The sequence below is a fragment of the Corvus moneduloides genome, chromosome 17 (assembly GCF_009650955.1).
Source record: "Corvus moneduloides isolate bCorMon1 chromosome 17, bCorMon1.pri, whole genome shotgun sequence".
Lineage (NCBI taxonomy): Eukaryota > Metazoa > Chordata > Aves > Passeriformes > Corvidae > Corvus > Corvus moneduloides.
The window spans coordinates 2,612,902-2,635,914 of record NC_045492.1 but is presented as its reverse complement, the minus strand read 5'-3'; the positions used below and the strand labels follow the sequence as shown (position 1 = coordinate 2,635,914).

At 53.2% G+C, this 23,013-nt stretch overlaps 1 protein-coding gene across 2 annotated transcripts; it reads left to right on the top strand.

Annotated features, from left to right (window-relative positions):
- Positions 1-74: 74 nt before the first annotated feature.
- ZNF341 (zinc finger protein 341) lies at positions 75-19,741 on the top strand. Of its 2 annotated transcripts, none has more exons than XM_032126708.1 (15): positions 75-179; positions 4,049-4,159; positions 5,232-5,419; positions 6,492-6,644; positions 7,559-7,792; positions 8,897-9,092; positions 9,680-9,764; positions 10,784-10,974; positions 11,875-12,068; positions 12,990-13,198; positions 14,447-14,543; positions 15,515-15,647; positions 16,461-16,572; positions 17,371-17,441; positions 18,653-19,741. In XM_032126708.1, the coding sequence occupies exons 1-15, from the start codon at positions 149-151 to the stop codon at positions 19,162-19,164; spliced, it is 2,517 nt and encodes an 838-aa protein (XP_031982599.1). In that variant the 5' UTR covers positions 75-148; the 3' UTR covers positions 19,165-19,741. The 2 variants fall into 2 exon arrangements, with proteins under 2 accessions (XP_031982599.1, XP_031982598.1); XM_032126707.1 differs by having other exon boundaries at positions 134-236.
- Positions 19,742-23,013: the final 3,272 nt, after the last annotated feature.

Here is a 23,013-nt window from a genome sequence, read left to right as displayed (position 1 = left end):
CGCGGGCTGTCGCAGTGCCGCTCCGCCGCGCCCCGAGTCGAACACGATCCCCCCCCGCCCCCGGGGCCTCCCCCACCCCTCCCGCGCTGTAGGCCCGTAGCGGGCGGCGGGCGCCCCCTGGCGGCGTCGCTGCCGCCGCCGCTCCAAGATGGCGCAGGCGATCTTCGAGGCGCTGGAAGGTAACGGGGCCAGACCGGGGCCGCGCCGGGAGCGCCCGGGCCGCGGCGACAGCCGGGGTGCGTGACCCCCGCTCCTCTGAGCTCCCCCTGTTCAGCGCCGCCGCCGCGCGGGACGAGGGGCCGTGGCGGGGCCGCCCCGTGAGGCCCGGCCCGGCGCGGCGTGGGGCGCTCCCGGTAGCCCCGGGCTGTCTCCCGCGCTGCTTCTCCGCTGCCCGCACGGCGGACGCAGCTGCAGTCCCCGCCGGCAGCCCCCACCGCAGCCCGGGGCTCGCCACGCCGTCCCCGGCTCTCTGCGGCACCTCTGGCACCTCCGGTCCCCCGGCCCTGTGCCACCTCCTGCCTGTGCGCCGCGGCATCCCCGCACCGCCCGTCGCAGTGCTCTGTGCACCGGGTATAGCCCTCGTTAACCGCGGGCCCTGTGCTCGGTGCGCCGCATCCCTACCCTGCCCCAGTGCCCCATGTCCCAAGGCATCCCATTCCCTCCCCGCCCCTGTGCTTGGTGCTCTAAGGCACCTCATCCCTACCCTGTGCCTGTGCCTGGTGCTTCTGGACACACCATACCCATCCTGTTCTTGGTGCTCCAGGGCACCTCATCCTCTCCCTGTCGCTGTGCCCTGCACATTGGGGCATTCCCATCACCCCCGTCTCTGTGCTCAGGAAACAGCCCCACCGATCCCCAGGGCATTCTCATCATTCCTGTGCCTCCCGTGTCCCTGCATGCTGGGGTCCCACATCCTCACCACGCCCCAGGGATCACACCATCGGTCCCACTGCTGTGCCACGCTCCGTGCCAGCCCCAGGGATAGCGCCTGGGTGGGTGCATGTGTATTTTGAGGGGTGACTGTGCTCTTCGGCACAGCCTGGGCAGTGCCTGTTGTGTGGGTGAATGGGTGGGTGATGAAATACATCTCAGTTTAGTGTTGGGACACTGTTACAGCCAGGTGCCATCTGAGGAGGATGTGCCAAGCTGTGGCAGTCTGACGCTGGGCTAGGGGTCAGCCTCTTTGGAGAGAAGCTATTTCACAGGCATTGATTTCCTAAATTGGGTTACAGATGTATTTTCCTTTACATGGGAGAGGCACCACTGCCTGGAAAGCCTGGCACTGGGATTGTCACCTGTGCTTTCGAAAATCACCTGTGACCACAGCAGCAGAGAGAGGAGCAGAGGATAAATATTTTTCTCTATTTTGTCAGGTTACTTGGTGCATTTGCTAGCGCCCTGTGTAGAATCAGGTCCCTATTTCCTCTCTGCAATCAGCTCCTCATTGTGTGAGTTTCCTTGCAGCATTCAGGACAGCAAAGCTTTTTAGGTAATTAAAGAAGTGTGGGTTTCTTTTTAAGCCCACAGCAATTGGCAGCTTTTAGTGTCTGAGCTTGTTTGTTTTGTCTTGTTGATTGGATTACAAGTCGATGATGACTTGGCATTCTTAGAGCAGCCTGGTCTCAGAGTGCTGCAGGGCACAGGTGCATCTTCACCTGTCACTAAAGTACCTGGTGCTCCTGTCAGAAAAAAAGACTTTATCACAAGGGCAAATTAGCACCTGGGTGACATGGACAGTCTTGTTCCATCTCCAGCTGAGAGAAATTTGAAAGGGGAAAAAAAAGAAAGCACGGATCAGTAGTCCTCTGCTTTTATCTTGGCTTCCCCAAATCATCTTGGTTTTGTCAGGCTCTGGGCACCTCAGCTCCTGCTGCTGCCAGGAGAGAGGGAGCTAGCTGGGTTTTTTAAGTTCCATGACTGTGAAGAGCATCCTGCAGACTGGTGCTGGCTGTAGGCAGGGCAGGATCGATCCAGAGCTTTCTCCTGGAGTCTGTGGATTTCTGTGAGTGGCATCCATGTAACCGAGTAACTGCCAGCTTGTCTTCACTGGTCACTAACCATGACCTCAGGGGTTTCCCTCTGGGGAAGTGTGGTGTTGTGCAGTTACTCAGTGAAGTGCAGGGACTCTGAATTGCCAGATAAATTCTGTTGCCGTGGGCGATTTTTCTCCATCAAGAGGCTGAGTGCAACATTGACAATGTTGCTGCATCATTGTGTTCAGGTCTTGGCCTCTCCTCAGGCTTCTTCCTCCTAGTGGGATCAAGGCAACTGTGGCTTTTTTCCTTGGAAGATCTGACTGTGCCAGAAGGAAACCCAGTTGTCAGGCACATCAAGAGTGGGACTGTTTGTGCAACCTTTGCTATCCCCATACTATACTTCACCTGAATTTTTGATCCTTCTTTTCCTTTTAGCTTATTTTTACTGGAGAAGGGCTGCTCCATGTCACTCTCTGCTTTGGCTGTGCTGTCAGAAGCCTGCAGTGCTGCCTTTGCAGTTGGCCAGAGGTTACTTGTGCAGGAGGAGGTGTGTTTTAAAGCAGGGCTTTGGCTGGAGTGAGGTGATCCTCCCGGGAGTGTTCCAGTGGCGTTCTGCCGGCGGGGCTGAGCTGCAGGGCTGGCTCCAGCTCTCCCTGCAAGCCAAGGCTTGCAGAACTGGACCTGCAGCTTTGCTGTGCCTCTGTGATCTGTGAAAGGCTTCCCATAGGCTTGGTGGAAATTTGATGGGAGTGTGTGATGTAGCAGTGGGATCTGCTGCCTTCCAGGCAGCTGCCTGTGCCCTTGGAGGATGGTGCTCTGCTCTCTCACAGGGACACGGGCAGGGTTTGCAACCTCTTCTCAGTGAAAGGATGAAAAAGGTGTTCACAGAGTCTTAATGTGACGTTCTTCACACTGGAAATGCAGCAGAAATGAGTATTTAGGGTATCTTTAAAAGGCTGTAGATTATATGGGTATTCCCCATCAAAAAGGTAACATTCCAGTTATTCAGGAAAAATTTTATGAGAGGAACTTGGGGTAGTGGATGCTCCTGCTGAGCTGTGATCTGCTGTGGTGCTTCACTGTCCTTCCTGCTGCTGGGCAACCTCTCCTCATCTCAGCACAGTCCTCGCCTCACTGCTTTGAAGTGATCAGACAGATTGATTTTCCTTTCCTGTGGCACATAATTCTGAGTTCAGAGCTTTGCAGTTTCGTCTTGCAAAGATCTGGAAGTGAAAAACCACCTAAGACCCCCCCCACCTTTCTTCTCTCCCTTAGTCCACAAGGTGTAACACACAACCTGGCCATGCCATTTGCTTCCTTTGTGGATTCTGTGTCATAAAAGAGTGGTAGGAAGGAGTGATACATAAAAATCACCCCATTCTGGTATTTTTCTTCCAAAATCAGATTGTCCTTTGTGTCTTTACATTCGCTTTCTAAAAAGAAAGAGTGTGTCCTGCTTAATCGACAGTCATGTGCTGCTGGCCAGGTTGTCTCCCTAGATGTGCAGTCCCAGTCTCCAACATTTTAGCTATAGTGAAAAATGTTTGTGCCAAAGCAAGCAAGCTGATTCTAACAACAAATCTGACTGGGCGTGTGTGCCCTGTGTCTGATCGGATCTGGGAATGCTGGCCTTGAAAACAGGGAGGCATTTGTGACACTGCTGCTGGGAGAGCTGCTGCACACAAGGATTTTGTCTGCTCCAAGCTCAGTGTCTGTGCTGCATCCACCCAGGCTTCTGCCCTGTGACATCCCCACATTCCCTGTGACATTCTCAGCTCTTTTCATACCTGTGTTATAAGCATCCTTCCTCTCTGAAGCAAGTGCCTGAAATCTCTTTTGGTTTTCCTTGCCCTTCTTCCCTTCCCTTTTTGCACCAAAGGAATTATGAAGACAGGTGGGAGTGTTGCTGTTGTGTGGTAGTTGATGCTGTGGAGTAGAGGGTGAGAGGATGAGAGTGGCTCTGGGAGGACAGAGCAGCAGCTGGAGAGTGGCTCAGGAGAGAGCTCCCAGTGCCCAAACACTCCCTGTTTGGCTGTGTTCAGTTTACCATCCATGCTTGTGTCTCCTTTCAGGAATGGATAATCAGACAGTGCTGGCTGTGCAGTCCTTACTGGATGGGCAAGGAGGTGTGACGGATCCGTCTGCTCCAAATGTCAACTCCTCCACCACCATCCAGCCCATGGGTGAGTCCTGGTGGCACTGGGAGAGAGGAGAGGGGCAGGCGGGCCGAGTGTGTAAGGTGCTGCTACGAGTGTTGTGTGCCCTCAGCAAGACCAGACAGAGCAGGAGGAAGGAAGGGACAAGTGCCCAAGCGAGCAGTCATGTTTTTGGAGGTGGTCATGACAACAGACTTGACCATGAGCTTCCAATAAAGGCACAAAGGGAGGGAGAAGCCACTGCCCCCACCTCTAGCCCTTGTTACTGTTCACTTCTTTTATTTAATATCCACTCCTCCTCTGGAGATGCTCAAGTGCTCCAGTCCTGGAGCACCTCTGTATGAGTGAATATGGGAACTGGTCATTTACATGCAGGTGGTCCCTCACTGTGCTGGACTAGAACTTGCTGGCTGGATGTGGAGTTATCCCCCAAGGAGTTACAGTCTGTGTCCCCAAAAATGGTCAACTTCAGGCTGACTCAGACAGGAGGAATAGCCTTGTGAGTCTGCCTGAATGGAGTGCAAATGGTGCGTGGTTTGCTAACGCTGCAGATTTCAGCTGGGACATGTAACTGGGTTGTCTTCTTTCTGCTTCTAACATCAAGCAGAGGTGCCAAAAACCAGCAGTGTTGTGGAGGGGTGGCTTTAGGACACAAGCTGACAGTGACTTTGTGCCCTTACCCAAGGTACTTCTTGTGCTTTCTGCAACCTGAGTAATAAAATGTGCCTCAGCCAGCATAATGCTGATGCTTTGGAAGGAGCTGCTTTGACTAAAAGCAGAGAGTGCTACAGGAGAAAGGTTGGTTGTTCCTGTCTTTGGGATGAGAAGACAGACAGTGGGATTAGTGTGTCCCAGGGAAACAGTGGGATTTGTGTATGGGAGCAGGGCTAAGATGGGCTCAATCCCATCAGTTGTCTTTAGGGAGAACTTGGGCTTGGAGAGGGCGGACAGCTTGGCCCTTGCAGCTGATCTCTCCTGATGGTGATGTCCTTGAGGTGCTGAGATCCAAAGGTGCCTGTTACACCCTACATTGTGTCTGCTGAGTGGAGCACTGGGGAATGCAGGAGAAGGCCTGAAGCTCTGCTCTTCTTCACTGCAGATGATGAAGACGTGTTCCTTTGTGGGAAGTGTAAGAAGCAGTTCAACTCCCTGCCTGCCTTCATGACCCACAAGAGAGAGCAGTGCCAGGGCAGTGCTCCATCCCTCTCCTCGGTGTCTCTGGCTGCCAACAGCGTGTACACCCCATCCATCACCTCGGTGCAGCAGGCTCCCAGTGCTGGCCGGCAGGTACCGTGCTGGAGGCACAGGCTCTGCTGCTCTGCTGCTGGGATTTGGGGCTGGGGGGGAATCGGGGTGAGGCTTTTAGATCCAGTGGTGCCTCATGACTGAGCTCTTTTCTAGGAGGCTCAGCTGTTGTTCCTTTGTTGGCTTTTCACCCCGTGGTTCAAGTGGGGTCTCTGCAGTGAGGTGTCCTCCAGCAGGAATGTCTGTCTGACAGCCTTTTTCCAGGACAGGACAGAAGGGATTTCATGTTGTGTCTGTGCTGCAGCCAGCCCCAGTGTCACTGGCCACAAGCCTGGGTGCACTTTCATATTGCTCAGGAGGGCATGGCTCTTGCTGTCCCCTGGGCTGTGGTCTGGCTCATGGGTAGAAGAGGAGCAGCTTCATCCCTGCATCCCTTCCCTCATTCCTGAAAATAAGCCCATGTAACGTGGTGTGATGAACGTTGGGGGAATATCCCCTCTGGAGTAATTCTCATCATTCCCTAGAGAATTCTCCAGTGTGAGTCCCTGGTGTATGACATGTAATGTGCCTGCAGTTGAGGCTTCCAAAAGTACTTTCAAACCAGCTTCTTTTTTCCAATTAATGTAGTTCCAGTGGATGGTGCTTCTTCCCAGGACTGAAAACACAAGTTGTTTCCAGCCAAAAAATTCAACAGTCTTCCTGCCCTGCTATAACCTGAGTCCGGTCTGAAGAGATGAGCCTGACATTTACTGTCTGCAGCCAGAGCATTCTCCCTGAATTTTCCACCTTCCCTTGCTGGGGCAAGCACCCAGGAAAGGCCTGAACTTGTCCATGACCAGTTTGTCCTGCAGATCTTGTTTAATAACCCCTGATTTGAATTGCAGCCAATGGCCACTTTCTGAGCCGCTGTGACATTTTTTTCTGCCTTTCTGAAGAACATTTGTGGAGCTAGAAACTCCCACAGACTCAGCAGGAAGCTGCAGATAATTGCTGTGCTCACTGCTGACCGGAGGCTGTGAAAGCAGAGACCCTGAGGTTCTGTAAAAAGCAGTGTCATTGGTTTTTGGGTATTGTTTTGTCCTGTTGCTGGTAAACAGTGTATCTTTTCTTTCAGCAAATCTCTACATACATCACAGTTCCCCCATCACCTTTGATTCAGACCCTGGTGCAGGGGAACATCTTGGTCAGTGACGAGGTGCTGATGTCAGCCATGTCTGCGTTCACCTCCTTGAACCAGCCCATGCCATCTGTGCAGCCCCCAGTGCAGGTAAGGGGCACGTGTGGATCCAGGGAGTCATGGGTAGAGCTCACCCAATTCCAGCCCCATGGCCATGGGAGTGACACCTTCCACTAGACCAGGTTGCTCCAAACTCTGTCCAGCCTGGCCTTGAACACTTCCAGAGATACTGCCCACACTGCTGAGGTGCCTCCCAGAACATGGTTGGCTTTCAGGGCTGCAAGTGCCCACAGCTGGGTCATGTTGGGCTTCTCATCCACCAGCCCTCCCAAGTCTTTCCCTTCAGGGCTGCCCTCAACCCATTCATAGCCCAGCCTGTACTTGTGCTTGGGATTGCCCTCACCCAGGTGCAGCACTTTGCACTTGGTCTTGTTGAACTCCCTGAGGTTCACACAGGCACACCTCTCAAGGCTGTCCAGATGCCTCAGGATGCCCCATTCCTTCCCTCCAGTGTGTTGACTGCACCCCACAGCTTGGTGTTGCTCGCAAACTTGCTGGATGCTGACATCTTTGTCATGTGGTCTCTCCAGCTTTTTGTTGAGCCCCCATATAGTGATTGGCTTCCAGGGCCCTTGTCAGCTTACTCCATGGGTTCTTCTCCTGGGAGGGTTGTTTGGGCTCCCTCCACGCTGGCTGGCCTGTACACACTCTCCATGCTCTGAAAATATTCCTTGTAACCAGAAGGATTAAAAGCTTTAAAAACAAAGCAATAAAAGCAGTGGGGCTTGAGAGCTTGTGTTTTGGAGGAGGCAGTGTGTACCTGTGGGTCATGCCAAGCCTCCAGCACAGTCTGGTCCAACCTGCCAGCTGGATGTGCTGTGTTGTGCAGAGACATCACCGCTGTTCCTGCAGGCAGATTGGGATTTGGAATGTGTGTGAGGGAGCAGCCCCTCCAGCTCCTGGCTGCTGCATTTCCAACGTGTTGTGTGTCTCTCTGGTTGCAGAGCAGCATGAGTATGCACGCTGGGGCTGGCTACCTGTCCCAGCCCCCCCCTCCACCGCCGCCCCCGCCACCACCCCCTCCTCAGCCTCCGCCTCCCCCCCCAAGCATGGGGGCTCCTGGGCAGCCTGGCACCGGCAGCGGGGTGGTGGAAGTGTACAGTGCTCCTGCTCCCATGGCAGCATCCAGCACCGTGGAGATCCAGACCCTGGGCATGCAGCCCTATCCGCCCATGGAGGTAAGGCCGGGGCTGCTCCTAGGGATGTGTCCTCAGAGAATCACAGAATGGATTGGGTTGGAAGGGACCTTAAAGCTCATCCAGTTTCAATGCCCTGCCTTAGGGAGGGACACCTTCCACTGGACCAGATTGCTCCAAGCCCCATCCAATCTGGCCTTGAGGGACATAGAATTATAGTGTGGGAAGATGGGTTAGGTTATTTGGCAACAATTATTTTCTCTGGGAGAAAGTAGCAAACAGAAGGAGATCAGTAAGATGATGGGGATTCTGAGAACAGGAGAAACAGCTAAGAGGGACAGAGGACTGGCACAGGTTTAGGAGATCTGAACATTTGTTTTTGGCTGAGGGATACCTGCGTATGTTGGGAGTGAGAGGGAGTTGAGGTGAGGGGCTCACCTTCTGTAGAAGCACAGAGCACCACACTGCACGGTTCAGGCTTATGTGGAGAGAAAAATTCAGTCTAAATCTCAATGAGCTTAACATGGTGGCTTTTGCTAAAGAATGGCAAGGTGGATTTACTGGAAGTTCCAGTGGTCAGAAATGGATGGGGATGTTGGATAAGTAGTGGTCTGTGTTAATTTATCAGGGTGGGCAGCAGAAACGCCCTCAAACTATCACCTCAGACTGATCACTGTCTCTAAGTGCCCTTTCCTAATTTTGATGCTGACATAAACAGCCATGCTTTGGCACCTGGAGTTTCCTTGTGCCTTCCTTGCCTTCTGCAGTCCTGCCAGGGCAGGCAGCAGGACCTGCCACAGGGTCAGCAGTGATCCTTCTGGTAACCGGCTCCAGAGGGATAAGAAACTCTTCCAGGCATGAGACATAGATGAGGGACAAGACAGCTCCCTCAGAGTGTTTCTTTGCTGTCCTGTTCCTGCTGTAATAGCTTCTGGATGCTTTTTGATGTTCAGCAGGAGAGTTTCACACTGTGCAGGGTGTTAGTTTTGGTTAGAGACACATTGTTGGACTGGTGAACCAGAAATTTGATCCAGTTTGGCAGAAGGCAGAAAACCCATCTACAGCCTAGTGTGGGTGGAGATGGAGGTTAGGGTATGGTATAACTCTGTAGCAAACCTGTTCCACTGATGAATTGCCCTCTCACAGGTACCGAGCCAGTGTGTGGAAAGCCCTGTGTACCCCTCTCCCTCTGTGTACAGCCCTGGGAAGCAGGGGTTCAAGGCCAAGAGCACCAGTGCTCCCACGCCCCTGAGCAGTGCAGGAGGAGGCTCTGTGGTTGGCTTTGATTCCCCTGCCGCTGCCAAAACTCACCGCTGCAAGAACGAGGGTGGGCTGCAGGAAGGTGAGTCCCTTACAGCTCCTGCCCTGTGAGTCACTGTGCTTGTCCCAGCTGGGCTGCAGGAAGGTGAGTCCCTTACAGCTCCTGCCCTGTGGGTCACTGTGCTTGTCCCAGCTGGGTGGCCAAGCCCCAGGCTCCCCAGGCCCTGAGGGGTGGCACTGGCTGTGCAGCTCTGGAGGGGGAACACAATGCCCTGCATGAAGCTGACGGGTAACCTGGTGAGTTCACAGCAGAACCAGAGCTGAGGCCCTTCCTCTCACTCATGCTGTACCTTTTCCCAATGCCCAAAGTGCCTTTAAGGTTAGTGCTTTGTAGCTGGAAAGGTCCCTGGAAGGCAGTGGTTGTTGCCTGAGGGGGATGCCCTGCCCCACCAGAGTACACTGCTCAGGATTTGTAGAGTTGGCTCAGGCTTTGTTAAATGAATGTTTGTGCCCATAACCACTCCCCAGTCTGACCAGGCAGATCTTATCTTTCCATAAGCTCTTTATTCTTGGTCCTGAACAGTCTTGTCTTGGGGTGAGGGCCCTGTGAAGCAGTGGGGACAGGGCTGTGCCATGTGATCTCATTCTTGTGTGTGCTCTTCCCTTTAGGCAAACCCAAGTCCCCCAAGCTGAAATGCACATACTGTGACAAGGCCTTTACCAAGAACTTCGACCTGCAGCAGCACATCAGGAGGTAACAGTGCCCTACCCTGGACACAGCAGAGTGGCTGCGCTGGAGGCGGGGTACAGCTCTGTTGAGGGAGTCTGTGCAGTCCAGTTTGTTATGTCCCAGAATCTGTGCTGCAATGGGAGGGATTCTTCATCCCTTTCACCCCAGGATACCTTTTCCCCAGTGACTGGAGCGAACACTGTATCATGGATGTAATCATGCTGATTATGTGCTGGGACTGGAGGCTCATTTTCCTTGCTGATGATACCTTGACAGCCAAACCTCTTGTCACCTGATCATTGGAGTAGCAGCATTCCCACTGCTTGCCTCTGCATTTCTCTTTTCTCTCCCTCCCTAGCAAGCTGCAGCCTTCCTGTTTGCTGCTGTTAGCAAGGTGTAAGCCAAGCTCAGTGTCTATACAGGGGGCTCTAATCAGAGAGATTTCCCTGGCAGGAGGAAGCTGAAATCTGTAGAGTTTTTTCCCCCAGTGGAGTCAGCTGGACTCAGAACAGATGGGAAGAAACAAGTGGTGGTTTTTGCACCCCTTCCCAGCCTGGACTCTTCACTTTCTCTTGAAGCAGAAGGGCAGAGTAGAAAGACCTTACTATGGACAGAGGAGAGCAAATTCAGGCAGATCAGGGGTTTGCAAGCTAGAAGAGGTGTGTGCTGGAGAGAGAAGGGTGACAGGGAAGAAATGCTTATACCCTTGAGAAAGTGATGAGGTCCCCAAGATCTGTGCAGAGACCTGGCACTGAATGCCCTGATGTTGCTGCAGAGCTGTTTTCCTCTGCTGCTTCTTCCTTTGATGCCCCGTCATTCCCAGACCCCAGGTGTTTTGTCTGTGCACCAGCCTTGTTTCCCCAGGCCTCTCACAATCCACCTCCTCTGGTGACTCAGGTCTCAAAGCCCTTGTTTGGCAGGCCCAGGTGTGATCTGCTAAACCAAGTGCCCAGCACTGTCCTTTGGCAGCCACCCCCCATGGGCCCTGCCTGGGGGCTGCCTCCTCTCTCCACCAGATGCTGACCTGCTGCCTCCTCCTTCAGTCACACAGGTGAGAAGCCCTTCCAGTGCATCGTGTGTGGCCGAGCCTTTGCCCAGAAGTCCAACGTGAAGAAGCACATGCAGACTCATAAAGTGTGGCCTCCAGGGCTGGGCTGCACCATCTCCCGCAACTCCATCACTGTGCAGGTCATGGCCTTGAACCCCAACCAGCCTGAGGACGAGGAGAACACAGGTTTGCTGCCTGGGGATGGTGTGTGTGGGGCAGAGCAGTGGTGTGAGGAGGCTGCAGGTCTCTGCACCCCCACACAGGGAGGGAGGGGAGCTGTGTGTGCTGTTTGCATTCCTTGGTGGTGTTTAGCAGCTCACACTAAGTGGCATTTGCTCAGCTCCAGCTGGAAGCTGCATCCTTTCATACCCCCATGGTGGGTTCAGGTGCTGGTGGAGAAAGTGGCTCCAAACTCTGTGCCAGTATGTGCATAAACAGGGTAAGGGGTCTTCCCCTTCTCACTCCCTGGCAGTGCAACTTTGGCAGTGCACGAGCCACACCTGACAGCTCTGGTCTAGAGGACAGACAGCTGCTGCTTTAGAATAGCCCAGTGCTCTGGCTTTGCACTGTGCAGGTCATGCCCAGGCTGGATCTGGCCACAGTGGCCACCTGTAAATACTTGAGGCACAGAAGAGCTCCTTGCTGGTGTCTGGATCCTCTTTCTGCTGTTGGCCCCAGTCCTGGTAGGGGAGGGAATGCAGTGACAATGTCATGTCTAGGACAAGGGACAACTGGAGCTGCTCTTTGTAGGCATTATGGACTGTGAGCTACTGGCTGAGCTTATCTCCTGTCTTCTGCCAGTGGTGGGAGTAAATCTGGCTCTGGTTCACTGGTGGAAGCCTGTTCTCTGACTGCTCCAAAGAGCACAGGAAAAAGAGAATGGGCTAGGAAGGGGAAGATGGAGTAGTCAGAGCCCTTAATAATCTGTCAACAAATTTAAAATGACCCTGTTCGTGAGATTCATTTGATCTGAAGAGTCTGTCTTTGAAAGGAAGAGCCTGGCCTGGTGTGTCCTTGGCAGCATGGTGCTTGCAGAGCAGCTTTCAGAGCTGTCTCATGGCAGGCTGTGACTTTCCCTCTCTCCAGGTTTGCCCCAGCCCTCCAGCCATGCGGTGCCCCCGCCCCAGGATCTGAGCCCCTTGGAGGAGAACGAGGAGGGCAAGCTGGAAGCCAAGCAGGTTGTCCTGATCGACAGCTCTTACCAGTGCCAGTTCTGCCCCAGCAAGTTCAACACCTACTTCCAGCTCAAATCACACATGACACAGCACAAGAATGAGCAGGTAGGGACAGAGGGTGCCTGTGTGGGCAGCAAGATTGGGATTGGCTTCATATAATGCACCAGTTACCAGGGTCTATCCTGAGCCTTTTGCTCTGTAGAGCTGCCAGTTCTTCACATGCAGCTCAGCTCTTGGGGTTGTAGCTGTGTGGTCTGGGTGGCTTTGAAAAACTCCTCTGTCTCTACCCTGCTGAGTGAGAATTCAGCCAAGCAGGTTTGGGTGGCTGGAGAGGATGCAAAGAAGTGAAGTGTGTCCAGTTCTGGGCTCTTCGCTTCCAGAAAGACATGGAGGTGCTGGAGCATGTCCACAGGAGGGCAGCGGAGCTGGGGAAGGGTCTAGAGAGTACGGCAGAGGAGGAGCTGGGGGGGACTCAGCCTGGAGAAAAGGAGGCTCAGAGGGGACCTTCTGATTCTCCACAACTCCCTGAAAGGAGGGGGCAGCCAGGGGGGAGTCAGGCTCTGTTCCCACAAGGGACAGGACAAGAGGAAACAGCCTCAAGCTGTGCCAGGGGAGATTCAGGTTGGACATCAGGAGGAATTTCTTCACTGAGAGGGTTGTCAGGCATTGGGGTGGGCTGTCCAGGGAAATGGTGCAGTCATCCTCCCTGGAAGTGTTCAGTAAATGACTACACATGGCACTTGGTGCTGTGCTTTAGTTGACAAGGTGGTGTTTGCTCAGCGATTGGACTTGATGATCTTGGGGGTCTTTTCCAACCTTTATGATTCTATGAAATCCGAAGTTTTCGGCGTAGGTGGCAGCTCTCAGGTCATGGGACAATCACTTGTGGGGTGTTGTGGTCCCATCCACTCAAGTGGTTACAGTCTGTGTTTCTTTCCAGAAAGGAAGGCAATTCTGCCTGTTGGCAGAGGATTTTCCCTGGTTGTTTCCATGGTGAGCCTCTCCAGTTGCTCTCCCTTCTCCCAGGTGTACAAATGCGTGGTGAAGACCTGCGCCCAGACCTTCCAGAAGCTGGAGTCCTTCCTTGAGCACATCAAGAGCCACCAGGAGGAGCTGAGTTACCGCTGCCACCTCTGCAGCAAGGACTTCCCCTCACTGTACGAGCTGGGCGTGCACCAGTACTCGCACAGCCTGCTGCCCCAGCACAGCCCCAAGAAGGACATGGCCGTGTACAAGTACAGTACAATCGCTGCTCACAAGGCTTGTAGGAGTGAGTGGGTGCAGAGCATGCTTGGTGGGACCTTAGAGGGGACAGAGGGCCCTGTGTCCAGTGGCCGTGGTGCTTTTGGACATCCAGGTGGCCCATGGGGGGGCCCCTCCACCAGACTGCAAGGGTCAAGTACTTTGAATGCAGGGAGTCTCTTTGAATGACAGTGAAAAGCTGGGATTGGGTATGTGGGAAGATCCCATCAGTGCAATTCCTCTTATCACCAGTGGGCACGGCTGACCTGCCCTGGGCTGGGTCAGAGACCCAGGGAAGCCCTTTCTAGCCTGTTTTCTCTCATTCTTCACCCACAGCAAAGGGATTGTGGGTTGTAAAAGCTGTGCCCAGAAAAAAATTTCCTATCCCTTTGCTGCAAAAGGGTCTGTTCCTTGGAAAGCTTTTCTACTAGTGTGGAGGGAAAGTGTGAGGCGTTCCACAAGGAGCTCCACAGAGCTTTTGAAATGCCCATAGAGATGTTCAGGAAGAGTAGGAAACCCAGGAGATACTGGAGTCACTTAGGAGCTTCATGGAATAAATACCTGCTAATTCTTGCCTAGACCATGGTTTTTGGTTATCCTTGCTCTACAGAGCTTTGTTCTGCAGCTTCTTGGTGGGGATCCCTGAGATCAGAGCCTGGCTTGTGCTTGAGGTTTTAGTCCGACCTAAGGAGAAGGGGTTTCACAGCAGGAACAGGGTGTGAGTGCCTCTGTCCTCACTGCTGATGGTCTGTCCCCAGTGCCCACTGTCAGTCAGCTTTGGCAGAGCCCTCTGGCAGAAATGCTGCCAGGATGTGTCACTCCTGCCATGCTTTGCCCCCCCTCTCAGCTCCTTCATTGGGACCTGGTGTCTTCAAGCAATGAAGGTGGAAGGAGGTGTTTGAAGTAAGGTGAAGTCCTTACCTAGGGCTTGTGTGCATGAGGAAGCAATGTGGAATATGTGCTCAGGTCTGGGTGCTCCCGTGGCAGCCTGTGGGAAGTGCACTCGTATTTAAAGGCTTCTCCACCCAGTTTTCCAGCATTTCCCTCTCTGAAGGATGCTAAGTGTGAGTGTGAGCTGGCATATGGGTTGCTGAGGTTTTAGAGCACCTGAGTGGTTATTCTCTGTATCAACCCTGTCAAAGATCACCCTGGAAGGTAGCTGGGCTGGGTAGGTCTGCTTGTAGTGTGGGGTTTGCTGCAGGAGCCTTGCTCACAGGCTGTGTCCTTTCTCTCTGCACCAGGTGTGTGAAGTGTGTCAATAAATACTCCACCCCCGAAGCCCTGGAGCACCATCTGCAGACAGCAACGCACAACTTCCCCTGCCCTCACTGCCAGAAGGTGAGTGCTGACCATGGCCTGAGCCGGGCCTGGACACCTGGCAAGGGCTCTGAGGGGAACCCTTGGCTCCATGAATAGGAGCCTTGAATAACAGATTATGAGGAAGCAGAAAGTGAAGTTAACTCTGTGGGGAATGTAGGAACTCCTGGGGTTCCTTGCCCGGTGTTGGGGTCCCTCCCCTGCCATGGAGCCCTGGGAGAGGGGCCCTGAGGGCACAGACACGGGGTTTCCCTGCCCCTGCTCAGCCTCGTTCCCATTGGTTGGTTTGTGTTCCCTGCGCGGGCAGAAGGACCCTTGGTCCCGTGACTGGAACAGTTCCTCGGCAGAGCTCCGGCCATGCGGCTGGAGAAATAAACATCTCTCTGAAACAGCTATCAAGAATCTGTCTGTCCGTATATATTTCCTTTCGGCGTGACTCCTGGTTTGATATATGTATGTTGCAGGATCCCCACTGCAACAGCCCAACCCATCCTACTGCTGGCTTTGGTGGGATACTGGGCATCCTTCTGGGGAGCTGGTCCTCAGCTCTGTGGTGTTACATACTTGACAGCAAGGTTTCAGCTTATGTGTTTCTTAAGAAAGTTTTGGCTTTTTTTTTTTGTTTTGAGTTCTTGTTGGTTTGTTTTGAAGCTGTATCTGTACTTTCTTTATATATCCTGATGGTTTTCGCAGTGCATCCTTCCTGGGAAAGCAATGACTGAGCTTCTTGCTCAGGTTTTCCAGAGAAGCTGTGGCTGCCCCATCCCTGGAAGTGTCCAAGGCCAGGTTGGACAGGGCTTGGAGCAGCCTGGGCTAGTGGAAGGTGTCCCTGCCCACAGCAGGGGTGTTGGGACTGGATGATCTTTAAGGTCCCTTCCAACCCAAACCATTCCATGATTCTTATGTTTTCTATCCAGGCTACACCTCCTATGCCAGCTCCACGATGTCCGGTGCGTGGTGCCGGCTCTGAGCCGTGTTTTTGTGTGTTCCAGGTGTTCCCCTGTGAGCGGTACCTGCGCCGCCACATCCCCACACACGGCGGGGGCAGCAAGTTCAAGTGCCAGATCTGCAAGAAGTTCTTCCGGCGGGAGCACTACCTCAAGCTGCACGCCCACATCCACTCGGGTACGGCTCCCCTGCTCCCAGTGCTCGTCACCTCTGTGCCACAGCCCTGGCTACCCTGTGCCCTGGTAGCGGGAGTGACAGAGTTGGCGCTGAGTCATTTGTAGTAATTTGGTTTCAGATCAATGGGTTTGGTTCAGCCTCGTGCCCAGCACTGCACTAGTTAGAAATGGGGGACACAGGTGGCTTCCCCACTTGCTGTGGTGGCAGAACTAAGGAGTTTGGTCCTGGAGAGCAGGAGCAGTGTGCAGCATGGGTTGTACCCATCCATTTAATGTTTTATTGAGAAGCGGCTGAGGGAGTTGGGGTTGTTTGGCCTGGAGAAAAGGAGGCTCAGGGGAGACCTTATCACTCTCTACAACTCCCTGATATGAGGATGCAGCCAGGTGGGGGTCGGTCTCTTCTCCCAGGGAACCGGCGACAGGACAAGAGCACACAGCCTTAAGCTGCACATGGGGAATTTCAGGCTGGACATTAGGAAGAAGTCCTTCACAGAAGGGGTGATTTGGCATAGGAATGGGCTGCTCAGGGAAGTGGTGGAGCCACCATCCCTGGAGGTGTTTGAGTAAAGACTGGATGTCTTTTCGTGGTACTCAGTGCCATGGTCTGGTGACAAGGTGGTGTTAGGTCATAGGTCAAGTTCTCAAAGGTCTTTTCCAACCTAGTTAATTTGGTGTGATTCTGTGTGATTTGTCCATTGGGCAGTGAAGTTTAGGCAAGTTTATAGTGTGGCACAGCTGGCCTGGTGCCCTGTCCATGGCTAGAGCAGCCTGTGTGGCTGGACTGTCCCTGACCCCTGGTCTCTCTCCTCCCCAGGTGAGAAGCCCTTCAAGTGCTCAGTGTGTGACGCGGCGTTCAATCGCAAGGACAAGCTCAAGCGCCACATGCTCATCCACGAGCCCTTCAAGAAATACAAATGTCCCTTCTCGTACGTAGTGTGTCTGCACATGACAACGTGTCTGAAGGGGCTTGGGATGGGGCTTGGGATGGAAGGAATGTCTCCTGCAGGTATCCTAGGGGACACTGTGGCACCTACCAAGCCACTGCTGCTTGGGGAGGTTGGAATGCTGTGTGCTGTTGAACTGGGAACCCAAGAGTCCCAATTCTTTGTTACTGTCTTCCTGTAAGGCCACATAATTTCATTGGTTCATTAGCCCTGTAAAATAACTCCTGCCTTCATGGGAGGCTTGGGGGAGCACTAGAAATAGAAGGAGCATTATTTGACCACAGAGGTTGCCTGGATGATGGACTCTCACTTACTGCCATGTCTCCAAAAGCACTTGGCAACACAGGACAACACAGCACTTGGCAACATATACAAGCCAGAGTTTAGGAAGGTGCACCCCAAATCCGTGGCTCAGCCATGGACCTTCTGAGATAGCCAAGACTGACTGGCTGTTCTCCCTGCTCCAGCCACCTTGTACCTTCTTCCAAGATATTTCTGTCTCCAGCTGGGATCTTGAACTTGCTGCTTTTGGGAGGATTTATAGTGAGGCACAGACCATGTGCAATACAGGAGAAGCCACATGTCCCTGTGGCAGCCTGTTTATTCCTTGCCCCTCCCCAGAAAGGCCGAAAGAGTGGAACTCCTGCTGAGGCTGCACCGAGATGAACATCTGGGTGCTGCTGAGGAGAAGGGTCATGGATCTCTTTAGGATCTGGGATCTGTTCATACATTGCTCCTCAGCTGATTCCCACATCTCACCAGCATTTGTTGTTGTTCCAGAAGCCACACAGGCTGCAGTAAAGAATTCAACAGGCCTGACAAGCTGAAGGCTCACATTCTGTCCCATTCAGGTGAGTGGTTGGGAATGCAGTGACTGGGATTCCCTGTGGTGCTGCAGGAGCATGTGACAGAAGGACTAAGCCTGAGAAATAAGAATCATTTACTAGCTTTAGATTTTTTCTCTCTGTTTTGCTGCAGGCCTGTTTAAGTGAGGGTCTGTTTAGGATCATGTCTAAGCTTTGGGCTGTTTTCTAAGACAATATAATCTGTAGGCAGGCCTGCTGGTGACACTCAGAAGCTGAGCTGGATTATTTGGTCTATTTGCTATCAACTGAATATCCAGAGTGTTCTCTCCACTCCTCCCCAGTCCCATCCCACATGCAAAAGGAGATCTCATGGGATTTGATTCCCTTCTCTCTGTGTTCCAAAAATTATGCTCCCAATCCTGATAAAGACTAGTAATTTATTCCCATGCCCTAGGGAACAATCAGACTTTTATCTCTTGGGGTAGAACTGGAAGTCTTTCCTTGTGCCCAAAGCCCTGCAGAGTGGGATCAGATGGGATGGGCTGATAGTGTAGTTATGGGTTGTTTCCAAGTGTACATTCCCATATTTTGTAGCGGAAAAAAAGTGAAAATCTCTTTATTTACTAAATACACTTGGAAAAAACCAATACTTCAAGATTGTTTTGCATTTTCATCACAATTACTTGACATGTATTTCTGGTGATATTTTAATGCTCTTTCTTGAGGCAAGAATATTTATTTCCAGTCTGCAGCTTTCTCTTGAGGGGCAGTGGAGGGACAGGCACTGATCTCTGCTCTCTGTGACCAGGGACAGCACCCAGGGAACGACTGGAGCTCTGCCAGGGGAGAGTCAGGCTGGGTATCAGGGAAAGAAAGGTTCTTCCCCCAGAGGGTGCTGGGCACTGCCCAGGCTCCCCAGGGAATGGGCACGGCCCCGAGGCTGCCAGAGCTCCAGGAGCGTTTGGACAGCGCTGCCAGGGATGCCCAGGCTGGGGTTGTTGGGGTGTCTGTGCAGGGCCTGGAGCTGGGCTGGGTGATCCTTGTGAGTTCCTTCCAGCTCCGGACATTGTATGACTCAACAAAGGGTGAAATCAATGGTTAAACACAGACATTCAAGCTGTAGCCACCCACGCTTTGCTGTGTGAGGCACAATGTCTCTTCCCTTTTATCCAGGAGCATCTCCTTGGAGGAGGAGGTGAAGCTGTCCTGCTCTCCCTGGTGGGATGGCTGGGTCTCTAACTAAACTCTCTGTGCAGGGATGAAGATCCACAAGTGCCAGTACTGTAACAAGTCCTTCAGCCGCCGCGCCCACATGGTGGAGCACCAGCGCTCGCACACTGGCAACTACAAATACCGCTGCCCCACGTGCAGCAAGGGCTTCACGCGCCACAAGTACATGAGGGACCACAAGTGCCGCCTGGGCTCGCCCAAGGACAAGGAGCTGCAGCTCAGGAAGGCCCAGAAGAAGCGGGTGGCACGCGGGCGCAAGGCCGGGCTGGCCCTGCCCGGCACGCTGGGGCTGCCCGAGCTCAAGGACGGCGCTGCCGGGGAGAGCCCCCCCGAGGGGGGCCCCAACAAAGAGCCCTTCCAGGAGTCGGACGCCGTCCTGTCCATCGTGGTTGGCGGGTCGGGAGCTGCTGACTCGGAGCTGGTCCCTGGGCAGCCCAACAGCATGGCCTCCAACCTGGCTCTGGCAGAGCTGCAGACGGCCTCAGACGGGCCCTGCACCATGCTGGCTGTCCCTGTGTACATCCAGACCTCGGAGTGACAATGCCCAGAGCCACTGTGTGGCTGGGGGCTGCTGCTGGCGCTGTCTGATTTGGTGCTCAAATTCATCCCTGTGGAAAAGACCAAAGCTCTTCTGGGGAGGTAGATGGATATGGGAGAGAATGGCTTCCATCTCCACTGGTTCTTCCCATCCTTGGGCAGAGGACTGCTTGGAAGTCACTGATGCCTACAAGGCATGAAGAGAGTGGCTCCATTATTTCTTGTCCCTCTGCACCACGGGTCAGCTTAGGGCAAGAAAGACAAAGATCCCTGAATCAGGGTAAGAAGAAGGACCATGCAAACTTGCAACAAACAGAGCTGCTGAAATCAGGTGGCTTTGCAAATCACAGCCTGTCCCATCTGTGGTTTTTCTGGCCTAAAAGCTGTATTGCCCAGTATTTGGGTGGCCCTTCTGAGAGCAAACATCCTTCCTAGTGGAAGCAAGTTCATCCTGATATCCTTTGGGAACACTGTTCAGAAATACCCTGATTGACTTATGTCTGGTATCTTCTCTCTGTCTCTCTCAGTAGAAAGATCACCGTGTCTGTACTACAACATTATAAACACCCTGGACCTCACGTGTGGAGTCAGTGTGTGGGAACGTGTGTGTGTGTGTTGGCTCTTCTCTCTGGGTGCTGTTCTCTCCACAGTGTTTGTTCATGGTTTTTCCCCAGATTCAGGGATCTCTGAGTGCCTTAGACATCAATAAGTCAATCCCTGTGAACAGTTAAATGTGACCCCTGTGTTCAGTGAGGGCACTGAGGGCTGGGTGAGGTGACCTGTCCAGGGTCACACAGGAAAGCTGTGATGCATGCAGGAGGCAATGTTGCAGTGTCAGCTCTGGGCCAGGTGCTGCAGAGAAGCTCTGGCAGCTGCTTCCCAGCCTCTACATCCCCTCAGTTCAGTTCTTGTCAGTAGTTTCAGTGGGGAGTTGGTGTGGTTCAGCAGCAAGGAAGGCTGGTGTGACTGGGACATTTGTTGTCCTCTTGGCTTCTCTGATTTCCCAAGAAGAAATCCCAAATCCAGCAGAGGAGCACCAAACGCAGGAACTGAAATTGTGCAGTGTTGGTGAGGGAGGTGCCTGGGCAGCTCTGGAGCTGGATAGGTCAGGGAGCAGGCAGGAGTGCTGCTGCCTGCTCCAGTGCCCTGCCAGGCTCCTTCCTTCCTGTACTGCCCTCAGCCTCTGGTTTTCCACTGCCACAGGATCCACTGGCTTTTGGGGAAGGATCTGCACCCAGACCTGCACATCCCTGCTGCCTCCAGGCCTTCCTGGGATGTGTCCTCATGCTCTGCTGTCCCATGCTTTCCCCTTCTCCAAGTGTAGGGCAAGCCAAGCTGAGCTTTCCCTGGTGAGTTTGTGAGTTCCCTGTGAGTTTGTGAGCTGCTAAAGGTGTCTGTGGATGCAAAGTGCTGCATTCCCAACCTGTTTATCCAGAGGTGCTTCAGGGTTCAGTCACTCCTGGGTACAGAAATCCTGGCTGTGTCTGGGACTCTGTGGCTGTTCCTGGCCACTGCAGCAGTCAGCCCAGTATTACTGGTCTGACTGGTCTGATCCAGCCCATTGTTTGAGCCCACTGTGTTCTTGTCTCCTTCCTTAAAATCTTAAGTATAGCAGCTTGCAGAGGGCTGTACCCTGTGCTCCCAGACTGTGCCATCTAATGATGGGTTACACTGTCACTCCTGGGACACAGTCCCGCAATTCCAGTCAGGATGGGTCCTGCCACCAGTTCACTTTGCTCACTCACTTGCTAACTTACTTGTTCATTTCAGATTTTTTGTGATGTTTCTTCACCTCCAGCTGTTGGTAGGTGGGAGGAAATGGGAGCTCAGGGCTTCCAGGGGAGGCTGGGAGAAGGGGTTGTTGAGGGTTTACACAAGGTTAAGGAGAGGTCTTGCCCCTGCCTCATAGGAGGGGATAGAGAAGCTGGAGCCAGGCTCCAGAGGTGCACAGGGATGGGAAGAGAGGTGACAGGGACATGTTGGAACATGGCAACTTCCAGTACTTAAAGGGGCTTACGAGAAGGCTGGAGAGGGACTTTTCACAAGGGCCTGGAGTGACAGGACAAGGGGGAATGGCCTCAAGGTGATGGAAAATTTAAATGTGATATTAGGAAGAAATCCTTCCCTGTGACAGTGCTGAGGCCCTGGCACAGGGTGCCCAGAGAAGCTGTGGCTGCCCCTGGATCCCTGGCAGTGCCCAAGGCCAGGTTGGATGGGGTTTGGAGCAAGCTGGGCTAGTGGAAGGTGTCTCTGCCCATGGCAGAGGGGTGGAACAAGATGATTTTTGTTGTCCCTTCCAACCCAAACCACTCTGTGATTCCATGATTCTAATTCAGTATAAGGAAGAAGGCTGCAGAAATGTCCTGAGATCTCAGTACCAATTTGGACAGAGCATCCTGCCCTGAGCAGATGTGCTTGGGATGAGCTGACTGGGCCGGGGACATCCAGGTGGTCCTTCCTCCTTAGGTGTGTCTGTGCTTCTGTGCAAGCTCTTGTCTGCTTTGAAGGGCAGAGTTTATTTACCCACAGTGTTTGTTTTACTCTGCTCTCCCAGGAGGGGAACAGAATCAGGAAATAGTTGGCTAAATATACTTTTCCTCTTTTCCTCCCCTCTGTACCACACTGTATGTGTCATTATGTGGTCTCTGCAGTCGGGTCTATTTTGGGGTTGATGATGTGTGGGTGCAGCTCCTTCAGCTCAGAAGCACCGTCTGGAGACATGGCCTGCCCTTCCCAAATCCTGCTTTCCCCCAGCTCAGCAGGATGCTGGAACCCAGCTTCCACTGGCTACACTGGGTGTAATTCAGGGAGTGGGAGCAGAGCCACACAGCTGCCTTGTGTGTGACTGTTGAGGGATACAAGGCTGAGGACTTTCCTGAACATAACTGGGACAGGAGGGCTCAGAGGTGCCACCCTGGATGCTTGATAGGTGTTTGCATATGGGGTGGTGTTGAACCAAAACAAGTTTTATCTTGAGCAAAATGACTCTTCTCTTAGAGGAAACCTTGAGTGATCGTCCTCCCTGCCCCGCTCTTGTCCAGCTGCTTCAGCTCCTGCAAACTCAGATGTCTTCAAACTCTTCCATTTCCTGCAGGGAAGATTTCTGCCCAAATTTGTTGTTTCTGTTACCACAGCAGAGCCCTGCCCACTGGCCAGGGTAGATTGAAGGTGCTCAGGGCACTGATTTTTCTCCCAGGACCGGTTCCATCCTGTGTCCTGGGCACAGCTGTGTTCTTTACAAACCCACCTCTGGGAGCATCTTGGCATTTTCTGAAGTTCCCAGGAGAAGCCCAGAGCCAGAGCCATGCCCTGGGAGAACTGGATCAGAGCAAAGCTCTGTGGTGCTTGGTGACAGCAGACACTTGTGTGGGAGGAAGGGCAGGTAAAAGCTCTCGCTCCTCCTGTTCTCCTCAGCCCCCTGTGCTGTCAGCTGGGAGCTTTCCGGCCCTGGCAGTGTTTCCATCAGCCTCAGTGGATTTTTCCTGTGTATTTGCCTTTCCCACCTATCTGCATGTTAGGGAGATGGAACAAGGCAGGAGCCATTACAGGGCTCTGTTGCTGAACTCCCACCTGCTACGTGGGATGTTCTTTGTGTTTCCCAGAGCAGTGCTTTTCCCTCTTACTCAAGGCACAAAAATGCTCTGTTATCCAACAAGCATTTATTTGGGTCATTTTTCCTCTTTTCCATGTGGTGTGTGATATCCCAGCTCTGCTCCAAAGCAGTGATTAATTTTCTTGGGTGATTTCCAGTGACAAACATTATTATTATCCAAGTGTGTTGTTCATTAATGTTGTCACAACCCTGCTGTGACTAGAGATGGGGGTTTATCCCTTTTACAGGTGGTTGAGG